Source organism: Etheostoma cragini, chromosome 5 (assembly GCF_013103735.1).
Source record: "Etheostoma cragini isolate CJK2018 chromosome 5, CSU_Ecrag_1.0, whole genome shotgun sequence".
Lineage (NCBI taxonomy): Eukaryota > Metazoa > Chordata > Actinopteri > Perciformes > Percidae > Etheostoma > Etheostoma cragini.
In genome coordinates, this window is record NC_048411.1 from 19332312 (window position 1) to 19348300 (window position 15989).

General features: G+C 38.4%; 1 protein-coding gene across 2 annotated transcripts; it reads right to left on the reverse strand.

The window, feature by feature from the left end:
- Window positions 1–93: 93 nt before the first annotated feature.
- rnf122 (ring finger protein 122) lies at window positions 94–15454 on the reverse strand. Of its 2 annotated transcripts, none has more exons than XM_034870950.1 (6): window positions 15044–15454; window positions 8587–8743; window positions 3133–3178; window positions 2983–3024; window positions 2727–2806; window positions 94–1917 (listed from the first exon to the last, which is right to left on the reverse strand). In XM_034870950.1, exons 1-6 carry the CDS (start codon window positions 15066–15068, stop codon window positions 1803–1805), a joined length of 465 nt encoding a protein of 154 aa, XP_034726841.1. In that variant the 5' UTR covers window positions 15069–15454; the 3' UTR covers window positions 94–1802. The 2 variants fall into 2 exon arrangements, with proteins under 2 accessions (XP_034726841.1, XP_034726840.1); XM_034870949.1 differs by having other exon boundaries at window positions 2727–2809.
- Window positions 15455–15989: the final 535 nt, after the last annotated feature.

The following is a 15989-nucleotide window of genomic DNA, read 5'->3' on the forward strand; positions in this document are numbered from 1 at the left end:
CGGACAAAGATGGATGGATAGTACATTTTCATACAGTATTTCACCAGATGATGGCAGCAGATACATAACTACACAGATATATCCAAGAGAAGCTGAACAAAGCAGACAACTGTATTTATTATTGTTTGAAGTTATTTACATCTGTTTGGATTACAAAATGTGGAATGTGGCCAGAATCAGAGTAAAGAAATCACATTATCTTATTTTTCTTTTCATGGCACGCAGACTCATGTGAATTCAACAGCCTCACATGTCGGTGTTTGGCGTTTAATTACAGTGCAGGGAACTTATGTATCTGGGCAATGTGCTTTTGTGAGTTTTGTGCTCAACTTTAGGCAGTGTTTCGCTTTCTGAATAGCTGTTAATCACACACACACAAAAACTATGACTGAGGAATGCAAAAGCAGAGTCATCAGCAATAATCCCACAGAAATGTATGAAAGTGAGATATACATTGCTTCCCAGATGAATTCATAGAACAACAACAAGGCTCTGCACTGCTGCTTCCCGTCTCTTCAGATAAAGCAAAATGTCAGATATTTCACAGACTTTTATAAAAGATTCACCACACATGAAAACAAGTGCTCCATCCAAACCTTAGTCTAACATTTTAGAAGAACAAAGGCTTTGTTTTTATGTGAATTTAAAGTGCAGTATCTAAAAACATGAACATATTACAACAAATAACTGTTACAGTGGAAGGCAGGACACGTCAGTTGCTTTCATCTATATTAACACAGTAAAAAACATGTCTGGACAATAAAACATCCCAGTGGGAAAAACTACACGTAGAAGACACATGATATCACTGTAGAGGTGGGCACCGACATGAATTTTACACATCAGTAACAGGTTTGCATATCATTAAAAAATTAATTGGTTTGACTTGATGTAAATACTGATGACTTTGCTACATGTGGACTACAGCTTGAGCTGTTTTTTCTAATATGAACAATTTATGTCCCAATGATGACACCTGAATCCACCTTTTACATCATTTTTTTAGTCATTGTGACTTCAGTTCATAATCTTAGGCACAAACCTTTTTTTATGTTTTTAATTTCCTTGAAAGCTGTTTTAATCAACCCTGTCTGTGTCTTCACCATAGTATTATTTAATCCATTCTGGACGTTTCTTTCTATTTTTGTTAAACCCTTGTTCTACTTGTTTTATTTTTATAAACGCTAATAATTCATTGTTTTGTTAGCAGTGTAGCTTCTGTCAACACATTCTTGTGCGAGAGGATTTGGAAATATCATTTTCTCTCTGGCTTCGTGTTCAAACTTCTTGTTTGAAAGAATTTAGCAAGAGTTTTTATAACCTCAGCCAATATTGATGTAATTTCATATCAGTGACCACAGTGACATTAACACTCACACATACTCAAGAGGGTGATCAGTGCCTCCTGCCCAATGCTGTCATCCTTCAACACTCACTTGTCCACAACGCCGTGAAAAATGAAACTCTTCTTCAGTGGTGCCATTAACCTGACTGGAGGCAACAAAAGAAGTTGTGATGGAGCAAGTAAAGAGGGGGATCTTGAAAGAATAGTGGTGGAGTGATGTGGTGGAGTGATGTGTGGGCAGCTGGACATAATCTCTCAGACGCCATCTCAGTGATGTGTTGCAATCTCTGAGATGGTTGCTATGCAACAGCATCCTTCAGACCCTTTCTGGGGGTGGTGGCCAGGTTACCCCGATGGTGTAACAGCAACCGTGTCCCTCTTCTGTTGGTTGCTAATTTATATCAGCTGGTCTAGCCCGGGCGCCGCCATCCCACCCAGTCTGGCAGGAGCTGAGAGGTTACACCAGTTCATCCAAAAGAGTCCCTATGCTGTGGTGCTGCTCAGGGGAACCTGCTATAGGTTTGTTGCACATGGGGCAGACGCAGCGCACCTCCAGCCACTTTACCAGACACCTATGCAGAAGATGACGGACAGAAGAGAAATAAGAAGAGAACATATAATAGATCATGATTCCGCTCACCTGGTAGAGCACACGGCCATATATAGAAGTTTACTCCTCAACACAGCAGGCACGGGTCCAACTCTGACCTGCAGTCATTTTGCATGTCATTCCCCCTTTCTCTCCCCTTTTTATGTCTTCATCTGTCCTAGCCCCCAAAATCCCATTAAAAAAGAATTCCCCATGGTGGGGGGGCAACAGAAACTACATACTATAGCTTTAAAGTATCAAAAGTAAAACTGGTTAGTAAGAGTATATTATTTGCGTCTACAATTGGACTTATAGATAATAAATATTGTTATACACGTCCAATTGATCTCTTCTTATTAAACTGGCATCTGGTTTCCAAACAATCTGGAAAACTATTTCCATGCTTATATTTTTCTCTCTTTTCCTGCTTCCAACTGCATCAGCTGACTGAGGTTATTCATGTTTTTCCATTTGACCAATAGGAATGTTTAACAACAACAACCATCTCTGGAAACTACTTTTCCTGTTGTGCACATTAAGTCAAATAAATCCATGTCCTTATTCTTTATGCCTTTCTTTCATTTAGTCCCTCCTGATGGATGTTGATCACAATTTTAGACAACTAATAAACACCAGGAATGCTTACAAGGTGTTACCACTGATTCTACCTGCTGTCTGGCAGGCAATTTCTGTAATCACCGAACTTCAAATCAAACATGATCATTTTCCCATGTAGGTGCAAAATGGTAACAAGAGAAAGAGAAAGACTCCTCTGTGCTCTTCTGAACTCACTTTCTGTGAAAGGCGTGTTGGCATGGCAACACTCCCAGCTCGTCTTTCACTTTGAAGTCCTCCAGACACACGGCACACGTCTGCTGCGTGAATGACACACAGGAAAGAGTGAGGATGACATTTGATACAATTATAATGCATTATGTTTGCGTATTTTGTTTCACATTAAGTTTTAAGGGACATAAAGTTACATTAATTAACATAAAGTTTTTTGCTGAGTGTTTATGTACAATGCAAATGTAAATTACATCCTTACCCCATGAAGATTCAACTTTTTTGGATCTCCTTTTAAAACCACCTGGTGCAGCAACAAAAGACAAATATGTGTAAGAGAGATTCTTTATTTACGATAAGTAGAACTTAAAGGGTGCTTAAATTTAAATATATTATTAGCATCAGGCTTTACCTCTCTGTATCCAAACCGCTCACTCTGGGCTTGGTGTCGTAGTTTGCTGTGGATCAATAGAGAAATACATACATAAATAACTTTGTTTACAATTTGGACAACCGTCAGTCAACCATACTTTACATGTACTTATGTTCAAGAACTCAGATTGTTTACAAAGTAGCCTTTAAAAGTAGAAAATCTTGCATTAAAGTAAGTCAGTGATGAAATGTAACTAAGCACATTTACCTAAGTATTGTACATAAAACACTTTTGAGGTATTTTACTTTAGTATTTCCATTTCATGATACTTACACTCCACCTACTCAGAGGGAACTATTGTACTTTGTACATTTATTTGACCGCGATAGTTACTCATAACTTTAAAGAATGTGAATTTATATACAAATCATATCTATCTATTCAATCTATCAGATCAATCAAATGATCGTCTTACAAAATATTTGTATTAAACTACCCAACAGTTAAAAGAGGACAAAAATAAAATAAAAAATAAAATAAAACAGTTAAAAGAGGACTAAATGCTATAATACTGTATTTTGAAATCTGAAATGTTGTGGAAGAAGTATGATGCACTTTGGCATTCAATGTAAACTATTCTTAAGGTCATATAGTACAGTACATGAGTAAATGTACTTAGTTCTACCACTTTCCACTTGTTTATTAAGAGATAAAAATGTCTATATATAGGAGATGCTGGGTATAGGAGAGGCTGAGATTTAAAAGTAGTGTGGTTAATTTACGGGACTGTGTGTAACAGAAGCTGTGTACGATTAGTTTATTAACTCCTTTCAAACAAATCCACAGACAAATACATGTACCATGAAAGCACACACAAACACACGCACGCACGCACGCACGCACGCACACACACACACACACACACACACACACACACACACACACACACACACACACACACACAGACATTGTTCACACACTGAAGTAACTACACGCAAATGCTAACACACACACCATGCACATGTACACAAACACGGTTAATGAGTATGTTGCGTCTTTGAATCCCTGCACCACCCTTATAGCCAACAATAGAGAGGAGATCTTTATCACTTGGCGAGCTGCGTCTGTTCAGGCGGTTATTTTTGGCCTCCCAATTTTACACACCTAAACAAAGACACAAATGTCTATCACTGTCTGTGATTTGAGCCTGAAACTAAATGCAGTGAGAGCATGTGAGATGAAAGATGACTGTTTATTTGTGATCCTATCCCCCCTAATAAATAAAAAAAAGAAGTATGTTTTGCTGCTTAAAGTAAGGAAATGTCAGTTATTCGTTGTGTTTGTCACTTGGTTTATTGTTTACGCTGATTGCTGCTAACAATCCTCCATGCAGAACAATGTGAGGATACACGTTTTACATGTGTTGAGGTTTCCCATGCATGCCTGGAGAATGATGTTAAGTGGCGGAGATTTCAGTGTTTCAGCTCAGCTATTGTGCCTGGTCTGCAAGAATAGAAAAATCCTCACATACTGACAAGTTCTTATTGTATGAAGTAACAAAGAATTCAACCGGTGTGAATGATATAACGATAGATGCAAAAAAACTTCCAAACAAGCCATTTCATGGGTACATTTTAACAGACTTTATTCAAACACTTGGAAAACAATGTTGCTAATGTTTACTAATGTGTTAGATGTAGAAATCCACAAAGCAACAGTGAGATTGAGATTGAGATTGGTCAGACTTTATTTATTTATTATTTATTTATTACAATTAAATACAGTAAAAGTCTATAATTGTTCCAGTGCTACACTAAACTCATAACAATAATTTCACATTTATTGTTGTAAGTAAACTCTTTCAGCACTACAGAGACTCTTTTATAAGCCAGATGTCTGTTCCTAGAATTACTGTTCCTAGAATGTTTGACAGATTTAATTAATTTAATAGATAGTCTACATCTGATGATGCAAAAATTGTAATTTTGCATCATCTGAGGCATTTTTGGCCAGAGGCTAGAGACAAACAGCAGACAAAATAAATAAATACATAAGCTTCTGATGACGCAGAATGACAATTTTTGCATCATCAGAGGTTTTATTCTAGACACACAATGCAGCTATCTTTCGTATCAGGGGGACATGAGAGAGGGAAGCACGGTCATTCGAAAATACTACCAAGTTTCTACTGATACAAAGCTTAATGCTAATTGGTAAAGTATCCCTTTAAAGATGTGATATTTTTGGAGTGCTTTTGGCACGCTTGTTGTTTTGCACATTGCCGGTACTGCTGTGTAAAGCCTTTTTCAAAAAACTTGATATTATTGCTTTGTATGAGGAAAGGAGGACATCTCCCAGTTGAATATAGAGTTAGATTTTTAAGTGAACTAAACTCACTGACACACGATTTAGAGTGAGCCTGTCCGAGTCTCATCACTCAATATGCACTATGATTAATTAGCCAGTCTATAAATTAATTCACAAGCACGCTCCTACCCAAGACTACTTTCAGCATGGTAATGGGGCTGAAAGGAAGTGACTCATTGGTTATGATTCATAGGCGAGTGCTTTAAGAGAAACAGGAAGGATCCAAGGTTTTATGACAGAGTTGATGGTCAACTTAGTGCCGAGACCAGGCAAAACAAAACATTCATGATGACAGAAATGTGCCTGTAAGGTTTTCTTTTCTCTAGGTAATGATTGCGTTGTTAAATAATCTCACACTACTACTACTAAATTAATGCGTGTACAGTGTGGGAAAACAGTATTTGATCCGCTGCTGATTTGGTGCGTTTGACCACCCTCAAAGAAATGCTTAGTCTATAATTCTATTGGTAGATTTATTTAAACAGTGAGAGACAGATAACAACAAAAAACCCCAGAAAAAAATGTTATAAACTGATTGGCATTTTAATGAGGGAAATAAGTAGTTGACCCCCTCTCAATCAGAAGAATGTTATCGGTTAGGTGCACACTCTTAAAGGGAGTGGTCCTAATCTCAGCTTGTTACCTGTATAAAAGACACCTGTCCAAAGAAGCATTCAATCAATCAGACCATTGCCAGTCAGGCAGCTGGGAACATAGTCCCCAAGAAAATAATTGGTAACACACTACGCCATGGAGGACTGAAATCCTGCAGTGCCCGCAAGGTCCCCCTGCTCAAGAAAGCACATATACATCCCCATCGGAAGTTTGCCAATGAACATCTGAATGATTACGAGGACAACTGGGTGAAAGTGTGTGGTCAGATGAGACCAAAATGGAGCTCTTTGGTATCAACTCAACTCACCATGTTTGGAGGAGGAGGATTGCTGCCTATGACCCCAAGAACACCATCCCCACCGTCAAACAGGGAGGTGGAAACATTATGCTTTGGGGGCGTTTTTCTGCTAAGGGGACAGGACAACTTTACCGCATCAAAGGGGACGATGGACGTGGTGAACATTTCCTTCCCTCAGCCGGGTCATTGATAATAGGTCATGGATGGCTATTCCAGCATGACAATGAACCATGATGTCACCAAACTGCATCTTTTGATATTGTTTTGTTTGAAAGACCCCTAGCGGCCAAATAAATCACATATTGTATGTTTACACCTGCAATAACTAATATGTTGGGCACTTGGGAGCAGCACAAACAAGTTAGGAACATTGGTAACACTAACACACTATGAAGCATTAGTTAAGCATCAGTAAATACTTAACTCATCATTTATAAACATTGTTCCTACATTATTACATATTAGTATGGTATTTATAAACAGTTATGAAAGTTTTATTCGGATGTTTAGGATTAATAATCTAATCTTTGATGTGTTTAATGATTGTATTTTCATACTTCATAAATGACATTCACTATTATGTAAATTACAAACCATTTATTTATAAGTTGTCAAGCTCATTAAGAAAGCATTAAGTAAATAATGAGCAAACGCTTTAGATGTACATGTATGCATGTATTTATGCATATAAGGATTTAGACATACACTAATGGGCAGTTATTGTGTTAATATATTTATAAGCACTTTGCAATTCATGATTAATTCAGGTAGTTGCAAAGCCTTTACTTGTTCGTATTATCAGTATTTTGTGTGAGCTCATCGAAAGTGAGAAACACTTAATAATTCAGGTAGTTACTTACTGCAACTGAATAAACTGTTTAAACTGATTTAAAGTAACTTAAAAATTGATAGGTTGTCATCTCTGTAACTTGGTGCTGCTGCGAGAATTCATTTATATGTATTTATAGCGAAAAATTAATTGCATAGAAGACAAAAGCACAAAATTGAGCAAAAAGCGCAGCATACCTGGATACCAGCTACTAATTGTTAGCGACATGGATTTGTATTGTGACTGATCTTTATGTCTTCATCCATCAGCCATTTTTAATTTTTTTATTTCTTGACATTTTCATAACAGAGGTGATTCTGACGGCAATTTAAAATCATTTACAAAACTGAACATAGCCCAGTCAGGTATCCAAATACAGAGAGACCTCAGGATAAAAATCAAACCCTACTGCAGGTGTGGGCATTTTCTTATGATATTTAGAACACTGCAGACATTTATGCGTGAATTTTTGTGTCCTCCGACTGTGTGCTATTCAGGTTGTGTTTACTCTGAGACTCTCTGCAGTTTTCCTCGCTGCTGTCCTCACACATTGTGACGGGCGGCTTCCTGTTGCCTCATATCCCGTCCTTCAGACATAAACGCCCCCTGAGCACATCAGGGAGTTTACAGAAAACAGCAGGAGAAGTAACCCTGTTCCTCTTTTTTTTCCTGCCTACTCCCCTCTTTAACTGTTTGCACTCTCACAGATACACACACACTTACACCCTCCCTACTGTTTTTAGGGATGGCAACGTGTTGGTAGTAGTGTCCACTACTTTGTTGCAGACTGAAATATCTCAGAAGCTATTGATTGATTGCCATGCAATTTGGTACACACGTTCATGTCCCCCAGAAGATAAATCATAATAACTTTGGTGATTCCCATGACCAAGTATACCTGCTAAACTAGTGACATCATCCATGGGCCAGTTCATAAAATTAACAAATGGTTATTAACTACGGCCTTACAAAGCACTCTTGTTCTTTTCCCCCATTTGGTACAATTTGTTTGGGCAGATCTGAACACAGAAATCGTACTCGGGTGCAGCCCAAAACAATCACCCCAGAACCATTTATAGGAAGTGGTCTCAATTCGGTCACAAACAAATTCTGCAGCTGTTTGATGGTAACACGATCCAACCTTGATCTGACCTACCTACTCAGCAAATTTGAGGTTAAAGGTCTCCGTAGCCAGGTGATGCATTTTGGTTTGCTTGAATATTTGTTTTGGTGTGAAAACAAATCTAACCAAGGGGAAGTTTACCAGCTCCTCCATTGATTTGAACCAGAGCAAAGAAAGTATAGGTTTAAAAAACACCCTTTGTCTTTTTTCCCACACATTTCTTGTTTTCAATCACATATTTCTGTTTTAGTCACCCCTCACCTGATAAAGTAACAGCAGAAGATAAGGCTCAGGATGAAGACAAAGATGCCTGTCCCAAAAATGACCATGTAGATGTTAAGTGGCAGGTCCTGGAAGGTGATGGGCGGCATGGTGCACGACTTGTTGGAATAAACCAGTCCCAGACCACAGAAGCACTCTAAACAAAGGCAGAGGAAAGATTTTAAAATATATTTCCAAGAAGACGTATGTTAGAAAAGGCAGAAAAATTATGGTCTGACATTACTACCTGCAATGTCTCCAAACACAACTGAATGCAACTGCACAAATATTTCAAGTACTCTTACTATTTATGGACAGCTGAGGGTCAGACCTGCAGTTGTTTCTGCCTCTAATGGCAGTTAGAAATTGTAGCTACACACACATGCATGCACGTACGCATCCACACGCACAGACACAAAGGCTGTGGGAAAAAGGTAGAGAAAGACGACCACTGCACTTTCCTGTGATGGCAAATGAGTCCTTTTCTGTGATGTAATTGTACATGAAAAACATTCTTAAAGCAGTATCCAAGCAACATGGTTGTATCTCTTATAACACGGCGGATCCACACTTCTTTGTCTCAAATGCCAGTGTAATTTAAAGGCAGAGACGAGAACAGTTAGCAATAGATCAAAAAGATTATATTTACTCAGACCCTTTTTTATTCTATATTTACTAAAACACTGATTAAATCTTGTTCCTCAGTTTCCACTTACACTCCAAGAATCAGTGAGAGCAATCTGATTAAAACGGCAGCATGAAAGCTTTTTTTCATAAATCTGTATTCTTGTACAAGGAGGTGATTCATACAGTATACACTAAAAAGGACTCTTTTCATGTCTTGAACTGAGTGCTTTTAGGGAGAACTTTGCAGCGTGATCCATTTTAAACAGATGGTATTCTCATTAAAGGTGCCCCCCCCTTGACTCATCCTTCATGCTGTGACGATACACTCCTGTGTGTTATTTCTTCTACCATGAAATAGATTATTACTGTAGCACTGCTGTCTGCAGTCAAGGTCAGAGGTAGAGAGGCGGGGGAGGGGGAGGATTGAAGAAGAAATGTGGCCATAACCATTGGATATGTGCGCAGTTTACAGTATTTTATGCAGTGTTTGCCTTATGTTACTTATCATCCATAAATAAATTGAGAAACATAATTTCCCAAATCTCAAAGGAGACACTAATCCAGAGAAATAGTCGTAGAATAGACAGACAGAGAGAACCCTTGTTTTTTGTGTGTCTGCATGAGTAATGAGAAGTCAGTATCTGCCTGTGAGAGGGGGCTTTGTGGGATCAGGGACACACTAACCCAGTGAGTGATAGTGAATCAGGGCTAACACAGGACACATCACAGTCTGCTGATATGAACCCATCCACAGTACAGGAAAAGGAGGCTGTGTGCGTCAGAAGGTCAAGAGAGTCTGCATGTTTTCATTTTGATCAAACACTACAGCAGCTTATTGAGTGAAATCCGTGAAATGTACTGTTTAATCATTTAATCAGTAATAAACGAATTCAGAGTCTTTCAAGCCACATGGCAGCAACTAATATTATGGTAGAAACAAACTGTACTGTATGAAATTGCACATTTACGACCTTTGCCAGAAACAAATTCCCCTTTCCTAATTTTCTACTTTTGGTATAAAGTCTCAATGTTCTTCCTGTGACTCTGCTGCGGTTTCCTTCCACAGTACGAAGACAAGCAGGTCAGCTGGAAACCCTAAATTGCTTGTAGGTGTGAATTTTCTAGTGTATAAAGGAAGCGGATGTGGCATCTGTGACGTCACCCATTTCTTTGTGGGCTACTGTTTTGGAGGATAAAATTTGGCATGTTGGCCATCACCATCTCGTTTTTTAAGAACCAGAAGTGACCATATTTGGAGAAGAGGGTGGAACTGGGGAGGAGCCCTAAGCTAAACGCTAAGTTACCAGTTAACACTAGCACTAACTAGCTAGCTTGGCTAGCAAGGTGCATCAGAAGCCTGATGTTTTAAGGCCAACAAAATGTGACAATTCACTTTGATTGACTGAAAACACACTGTGAAAGGATCAAAGTTAAAGACGAAAACATGGACAACACCCAAAATGCCATTTAAATGTCATGGATAGGCATTGCTATGACCATCCTGATTGAAAGGTTGCTGTGGTAGCGACTTGTCAATCACAAGAGAGCCGAGCCCTAAAGAATGTCCTGCTTTTTTATCTATTTTACTCTAAATGGGACTTTAATTTACAGAATTAACATTATGCTGTAATGTAGAAGACTTGAAAGTACCGATTGAGGCCATCCCTTTTGCAGTCGCCCCCTGCTAGCCATTAGTATAAGAATGCAGATTTAAGGCGCTTTCAGACTGGCTTCTTTTTTTTTCTTTTTTGGATGACCAAATGGAAGAAAGGATGAATGGCAAATGGATGCATGACTATATAGGGGGATATACGTATGGTCGGACGGACGGATGGAAGGACAGAGAGATGAATGCATGAATAGAGGAAGAGACAGACAGGTGGTTGGATGGTCGGACAGATGAAAAAAAACATGAATGGATAAAATAATAGACAGTCGGACAGATAGAGGGATGGATGAATGTACAGATGGATGGACCGAGGAGTGGGGAAATGGACAGATATATGAGAGGATGAATAATGGATGGACAAATATATAGATGGACGGACAGCCAGAAAGATCAATAATTGTTAGATGGAATGAAGAATTGAAATATGGATGGATAAATAGATGGACAGACAGACACATGGATGATGGATAGAATGGACTGAAAGATGGACAAATGAATGGATACATGGACAGACCGACTAAGGGATGGACTCATAAATGGACTCATAAATGGAATGACAAAGATGGCCAAATGGACAATTAAATGGGTGATAAGAATTAAAAAATGGATGGATAGATAGAAGTATGGATGAATGATGGATAAGTGGACTGACAGAGAAATGGATGGAAAATGGATGGAACAATGAACATAAGAATGAACTGATGGACAAACCCGTGATAAGTACAGTTTTTTTGCAGCAACGTTGTTTTTATAGATCGTGGTATGTCTAGTCAGTCCGGGCGCAAAAGTGACACATTGACATTTCTATTTAACATTTCTTCCACATCATAATGGAAAGTGACCGCAGAATGAGAGGATCAATACTTCCTGCCTCGTAGTTCCACTCTCTCTGAATGAGCTGTGATGCTCCACTTATCGAGGCTACCCATTCAAGTTCCACTGCTATATGACTTCACTCAGTGAGAGGTTATCACTACCAGAGACGTGACGTTTGAAAATTAAACACAAACTAAAGGACATTTGTGGTCTATGCATTTAGGATCTTACAAATAAAGAGGTCATGACTCAAAACACTCACTTTCTTAAGAAAAAATTGAACTGTAACTTTTCTCAACATTTAAAAAGAAAATCATATTTCCCCTTTTATTATGTAAATCATATGTTTTTACACTCTGATCTACTGATCTAAATGTAATTTTAAAGCATTTCTACACTGCATTATATGCAATTGTAGTGGAGAATACTAAATACCTTTTAATTTCTGACATACTGTATAACCCCATATTATATATATCTGCAATGAGCAAATATTGTCCATTACATTGGCTTATCTCTAGTGGAAACCACTGTATTAAACTATCTAACGGTAACTATATATAAAGTAGCCTAGTTAAAAACTAGCTTCACCTCAAACAGCTACACAGCTCAGTAGTACAAATCTAAAAATGTCATATATATATATATATATATATATATATATATATATATATATATATATATATATATATATATATATATATATATATATATCAGTCATGGGGGGCATTTCTCTGCAGAATGAGCACTTTTACTTTTGAAACTTTAAGTACAAATTGCTGTTAACACTCCTGTACCTTTACTTGTTAGACTTTTGAATTACATAGTTTTACACTCTTCCTCATAATGACAGTAGGTGGAGTTGTGCCAGAAAATCCCTATTCTTACCAAAACATAAGTTGGATATTTAGTAAGAATCAACTTTTCCAAAACCGAACATCATTAAATGTAAAACTCCCTTTAGGCATTAGCACCTCCATATTCATATATTACGGAGGGCTTGACCTCAGTGGCCACAATGGAAGCTGGACACGTGAGGATGTGAATATGCAAAAAAAAACAACAGACAAATAAGTAGATGTAGACCTAATTTTCTTCATTATCATTACATCGTGTACAACAATCTGCTTCACAAAGACAAAGAGACACACGCAACAAGGGGGGGATTATATGTTCCTATTCATGTCACTGCACAGCTGATGGCACAAATCACCTGTGACGCTGCTGCACTAACCAAATATGGGTCATTTGTTTAAAAGTCTGTGTGTGTGTGTGTGTGTGATGTTACGACTGTCTGTCTGTATGGCTTGGAGCTTATGTTTTCCTCCTCCACCTTTGTATGAATTTAGAGCAGACAGCTACATATGTGGCATTTTGCTTTGGGTGGAGCCCTGCATTACCACTGACCTATATATTGGCACACTCAGAAGGCAACCCTGCCAATGGCGCTAAGAGTATATGAAGGCTATAGCAAAAGTTCTCATTTTGAGAGAATCTGAGTTGGTCGTATTAAGTTTCAGCTGTCAGACGTATTCTTTTGCTGTTGTTAAGAAATGAAGGAAAGTCCCTCAGGGATTTGATGGAGATGTAAAATACCTCAACGTACCCTGACAGCTCCTATGAGATGCCGAGGGTTTTGTCCTATATACGCCGTGCTCACACAAAGCTGTTTCTGCCGCTGCTGCTGCTTGCATTTAAGACAGAACTTCTCATCAAATATTCAATGGTTCACATTGGGGGGGGGGGGGGGGGGGGGGGGGGGGGGAGGACACTCAAGCATGCCTGCTGCTGCTGAAGAAGAAAGTAGGTTGGGCCCAAAAACTCCCAAATACATGCATGAAAGTCCTACTATGCCACGTATAAACACTGTAGGCATGATCACAGATACACCGACACACAGAGCTGAGCTGTGGCTGTATCAGGCTTCATTTTTTTCAGAAGAATGTCACTCTTTGATACTGTGTGTGCATGTGTGTGTGTGTGTCTGTGTGTACTATTTCCCCTATGAATAGCAGGGGAGTCGGGCAGCACAAAGGGAGTAATTGTTCTTGTCTGAACACCACCAACAGTCCACCAAGGAGGCTGCTGTGGTTGCTGCACTCAAATAGGCAAAGCCAGACAGAAAAATAAGTTGACTAATCCATCATCTTTACCAGGTCTCATCATGACAGACACGTCTCCGGACACAAACAGCAGTTTTCAAACAAGACAAAGAAAGTTGTTCAGACTTTTTGGCTTTTGGAGAATATTGGTCAAGGCTGAGAAGAGTGTAAGTGTGAAACTGCAGATAGAAGTCTAAAATCTAAACAAGATTACCCAGAGAGGCAAAATGTTACATAGAGAGCACAATGACTTACATGGGGCTCTTCATAAGAAGGAATTTAGATTGAAATTAAGAGTTGAATTGATTAGGCACTCCCTTATTCTACCAATCAATACAAAAATTGATTAAACTTTCAGATAACTGCTGTTTTAACACATTATTCACTGCAAAACAGAGCCTTTTAAGGATTAGTATTACAATATTACTGTAGGTAACTTAAAACACAATCAATAAGTGGTTAACACGTCAATTAAACACTTCAATTAACATTTATAAGCAGTATACAATGTATGTAATACATGGTTTATAACACACTATGATGTATAATTTCATTATCCATCAATTAATTTGCCAAATATTTTCAGTTAATCATTTCAGCCCAGTGTGACGTATCAGCTTGCTTTTTTAATCAACAGTCCAAAATCTAAAAATATTCAGTTTACTGTCATATATGACATAAAAAGATTAATCATAACATTTGAGAAGGAGTAGCTATTATTAGTAGCTGATTCATTTTTTATCAATTGACTAATCAAGTTATCTACTCGTTGCAGCTCCTAAGGCAGATAAAAAGACATGTTTAAGTGTGTTTTATTTTATAGTATTACTATGCAATTATAACTTCTCATATGAAGACATATTTTATATTATTACAACTTTGTTTTACCATGTTGCTATTCATAAAGTTGTTGACAAACACATTTATAAACACTCTATAGCCTATATACAACTACAGGGCTAAAACCTTCTACAACTATTAAAGGGTGTCATAATGAAATGTTTACATAGGTCTACTGGTTATACATTCTAAATAGGGGGTGCTAAAATGAAGTGTAGGACACTTTAAAGTCACAGTTGCAGCACCACACAAGCCAAGTGATTTTGTTTTTCTTCAGAATGAGGTGCAACACATTGTCTTTCTTGCTCTATAACATTGCCTCGACAGATTCATACTACTCAAAATAACAGGCTCTTCAACACACTGTATCACAGAGGCCTAACAATGTAACATGACTGCTCACCGTTACACCACTGAAACGGGTGCATCAATGCACCAGAGGGAGTCCTTGTCGGCGGGATCCGATTCGTGTTTATCAATCCGCAGCCGCCCGTGCAGACAAATCACCGCAATAAAGTGTCCCGAGTCCAGTCACTGACTGTCTGCCAGTGGTGTGAGAGGTTAACGAGACAATGGCACCTGTCAAAAAAAGACGAATAAAAAGGTGGATAAAAGGCGTTTTTTCTAAAGTTGAAGCGGGGTTTTGTCACATTATTTGGCTCATCCCTGCGGGTTGAAAAAAAGGAGACGTGGTGATGTGGATTTCCCCCTTCTTATTCTTCTTCTTCTCCTCCTCGCTGTGGTTCTTTTGACTCGGTTTTTATTAATAGACGGCATAACACTGACCCAGCAGCAGCATCTGTGTGAGAAACTAGAGCACTGGCTGGATTTGCCTACTCCCGCCCCGGCAGACGTTACTGACGTGAGGGGAGACCAATCGGCTGGCCGCCTGGGTCTGCGTCTGTGTGCGTGTTTCTGCCACCATGTTTCCTATTTTCGTATGCATGTGTGTTTTGCAGGCTAATTAATGACTAAGACTCAAAAATACTGAGATCATGACTCCAAGTACTCTTTCTTACAGGTCCGGATTACCCCTATTGGGCCTTAGTGCAACACTTAAATAAATGAAATAATAGACTAATTAGTAAACAAATCAATAAAATACATAGATTCAGCCCTTAATTTGTTATGATTCATTATTGGTTGGTGGTTGGATTAAGCACTAGTTTGTTCAGGTGTATACAACTAATCTAAAACAATAAGGCAAGTTAAAACAAAAATCATAATTCATAAATCAACTTTCTAGCTTTTTCAGGAGCTTTTACCTCATTTTCTTCCTCAATGGTTATAGGATGGAATGCATTTACTCACTGGGGAAACCCATGAGATGCGGTTTAAGGGCCTGACGG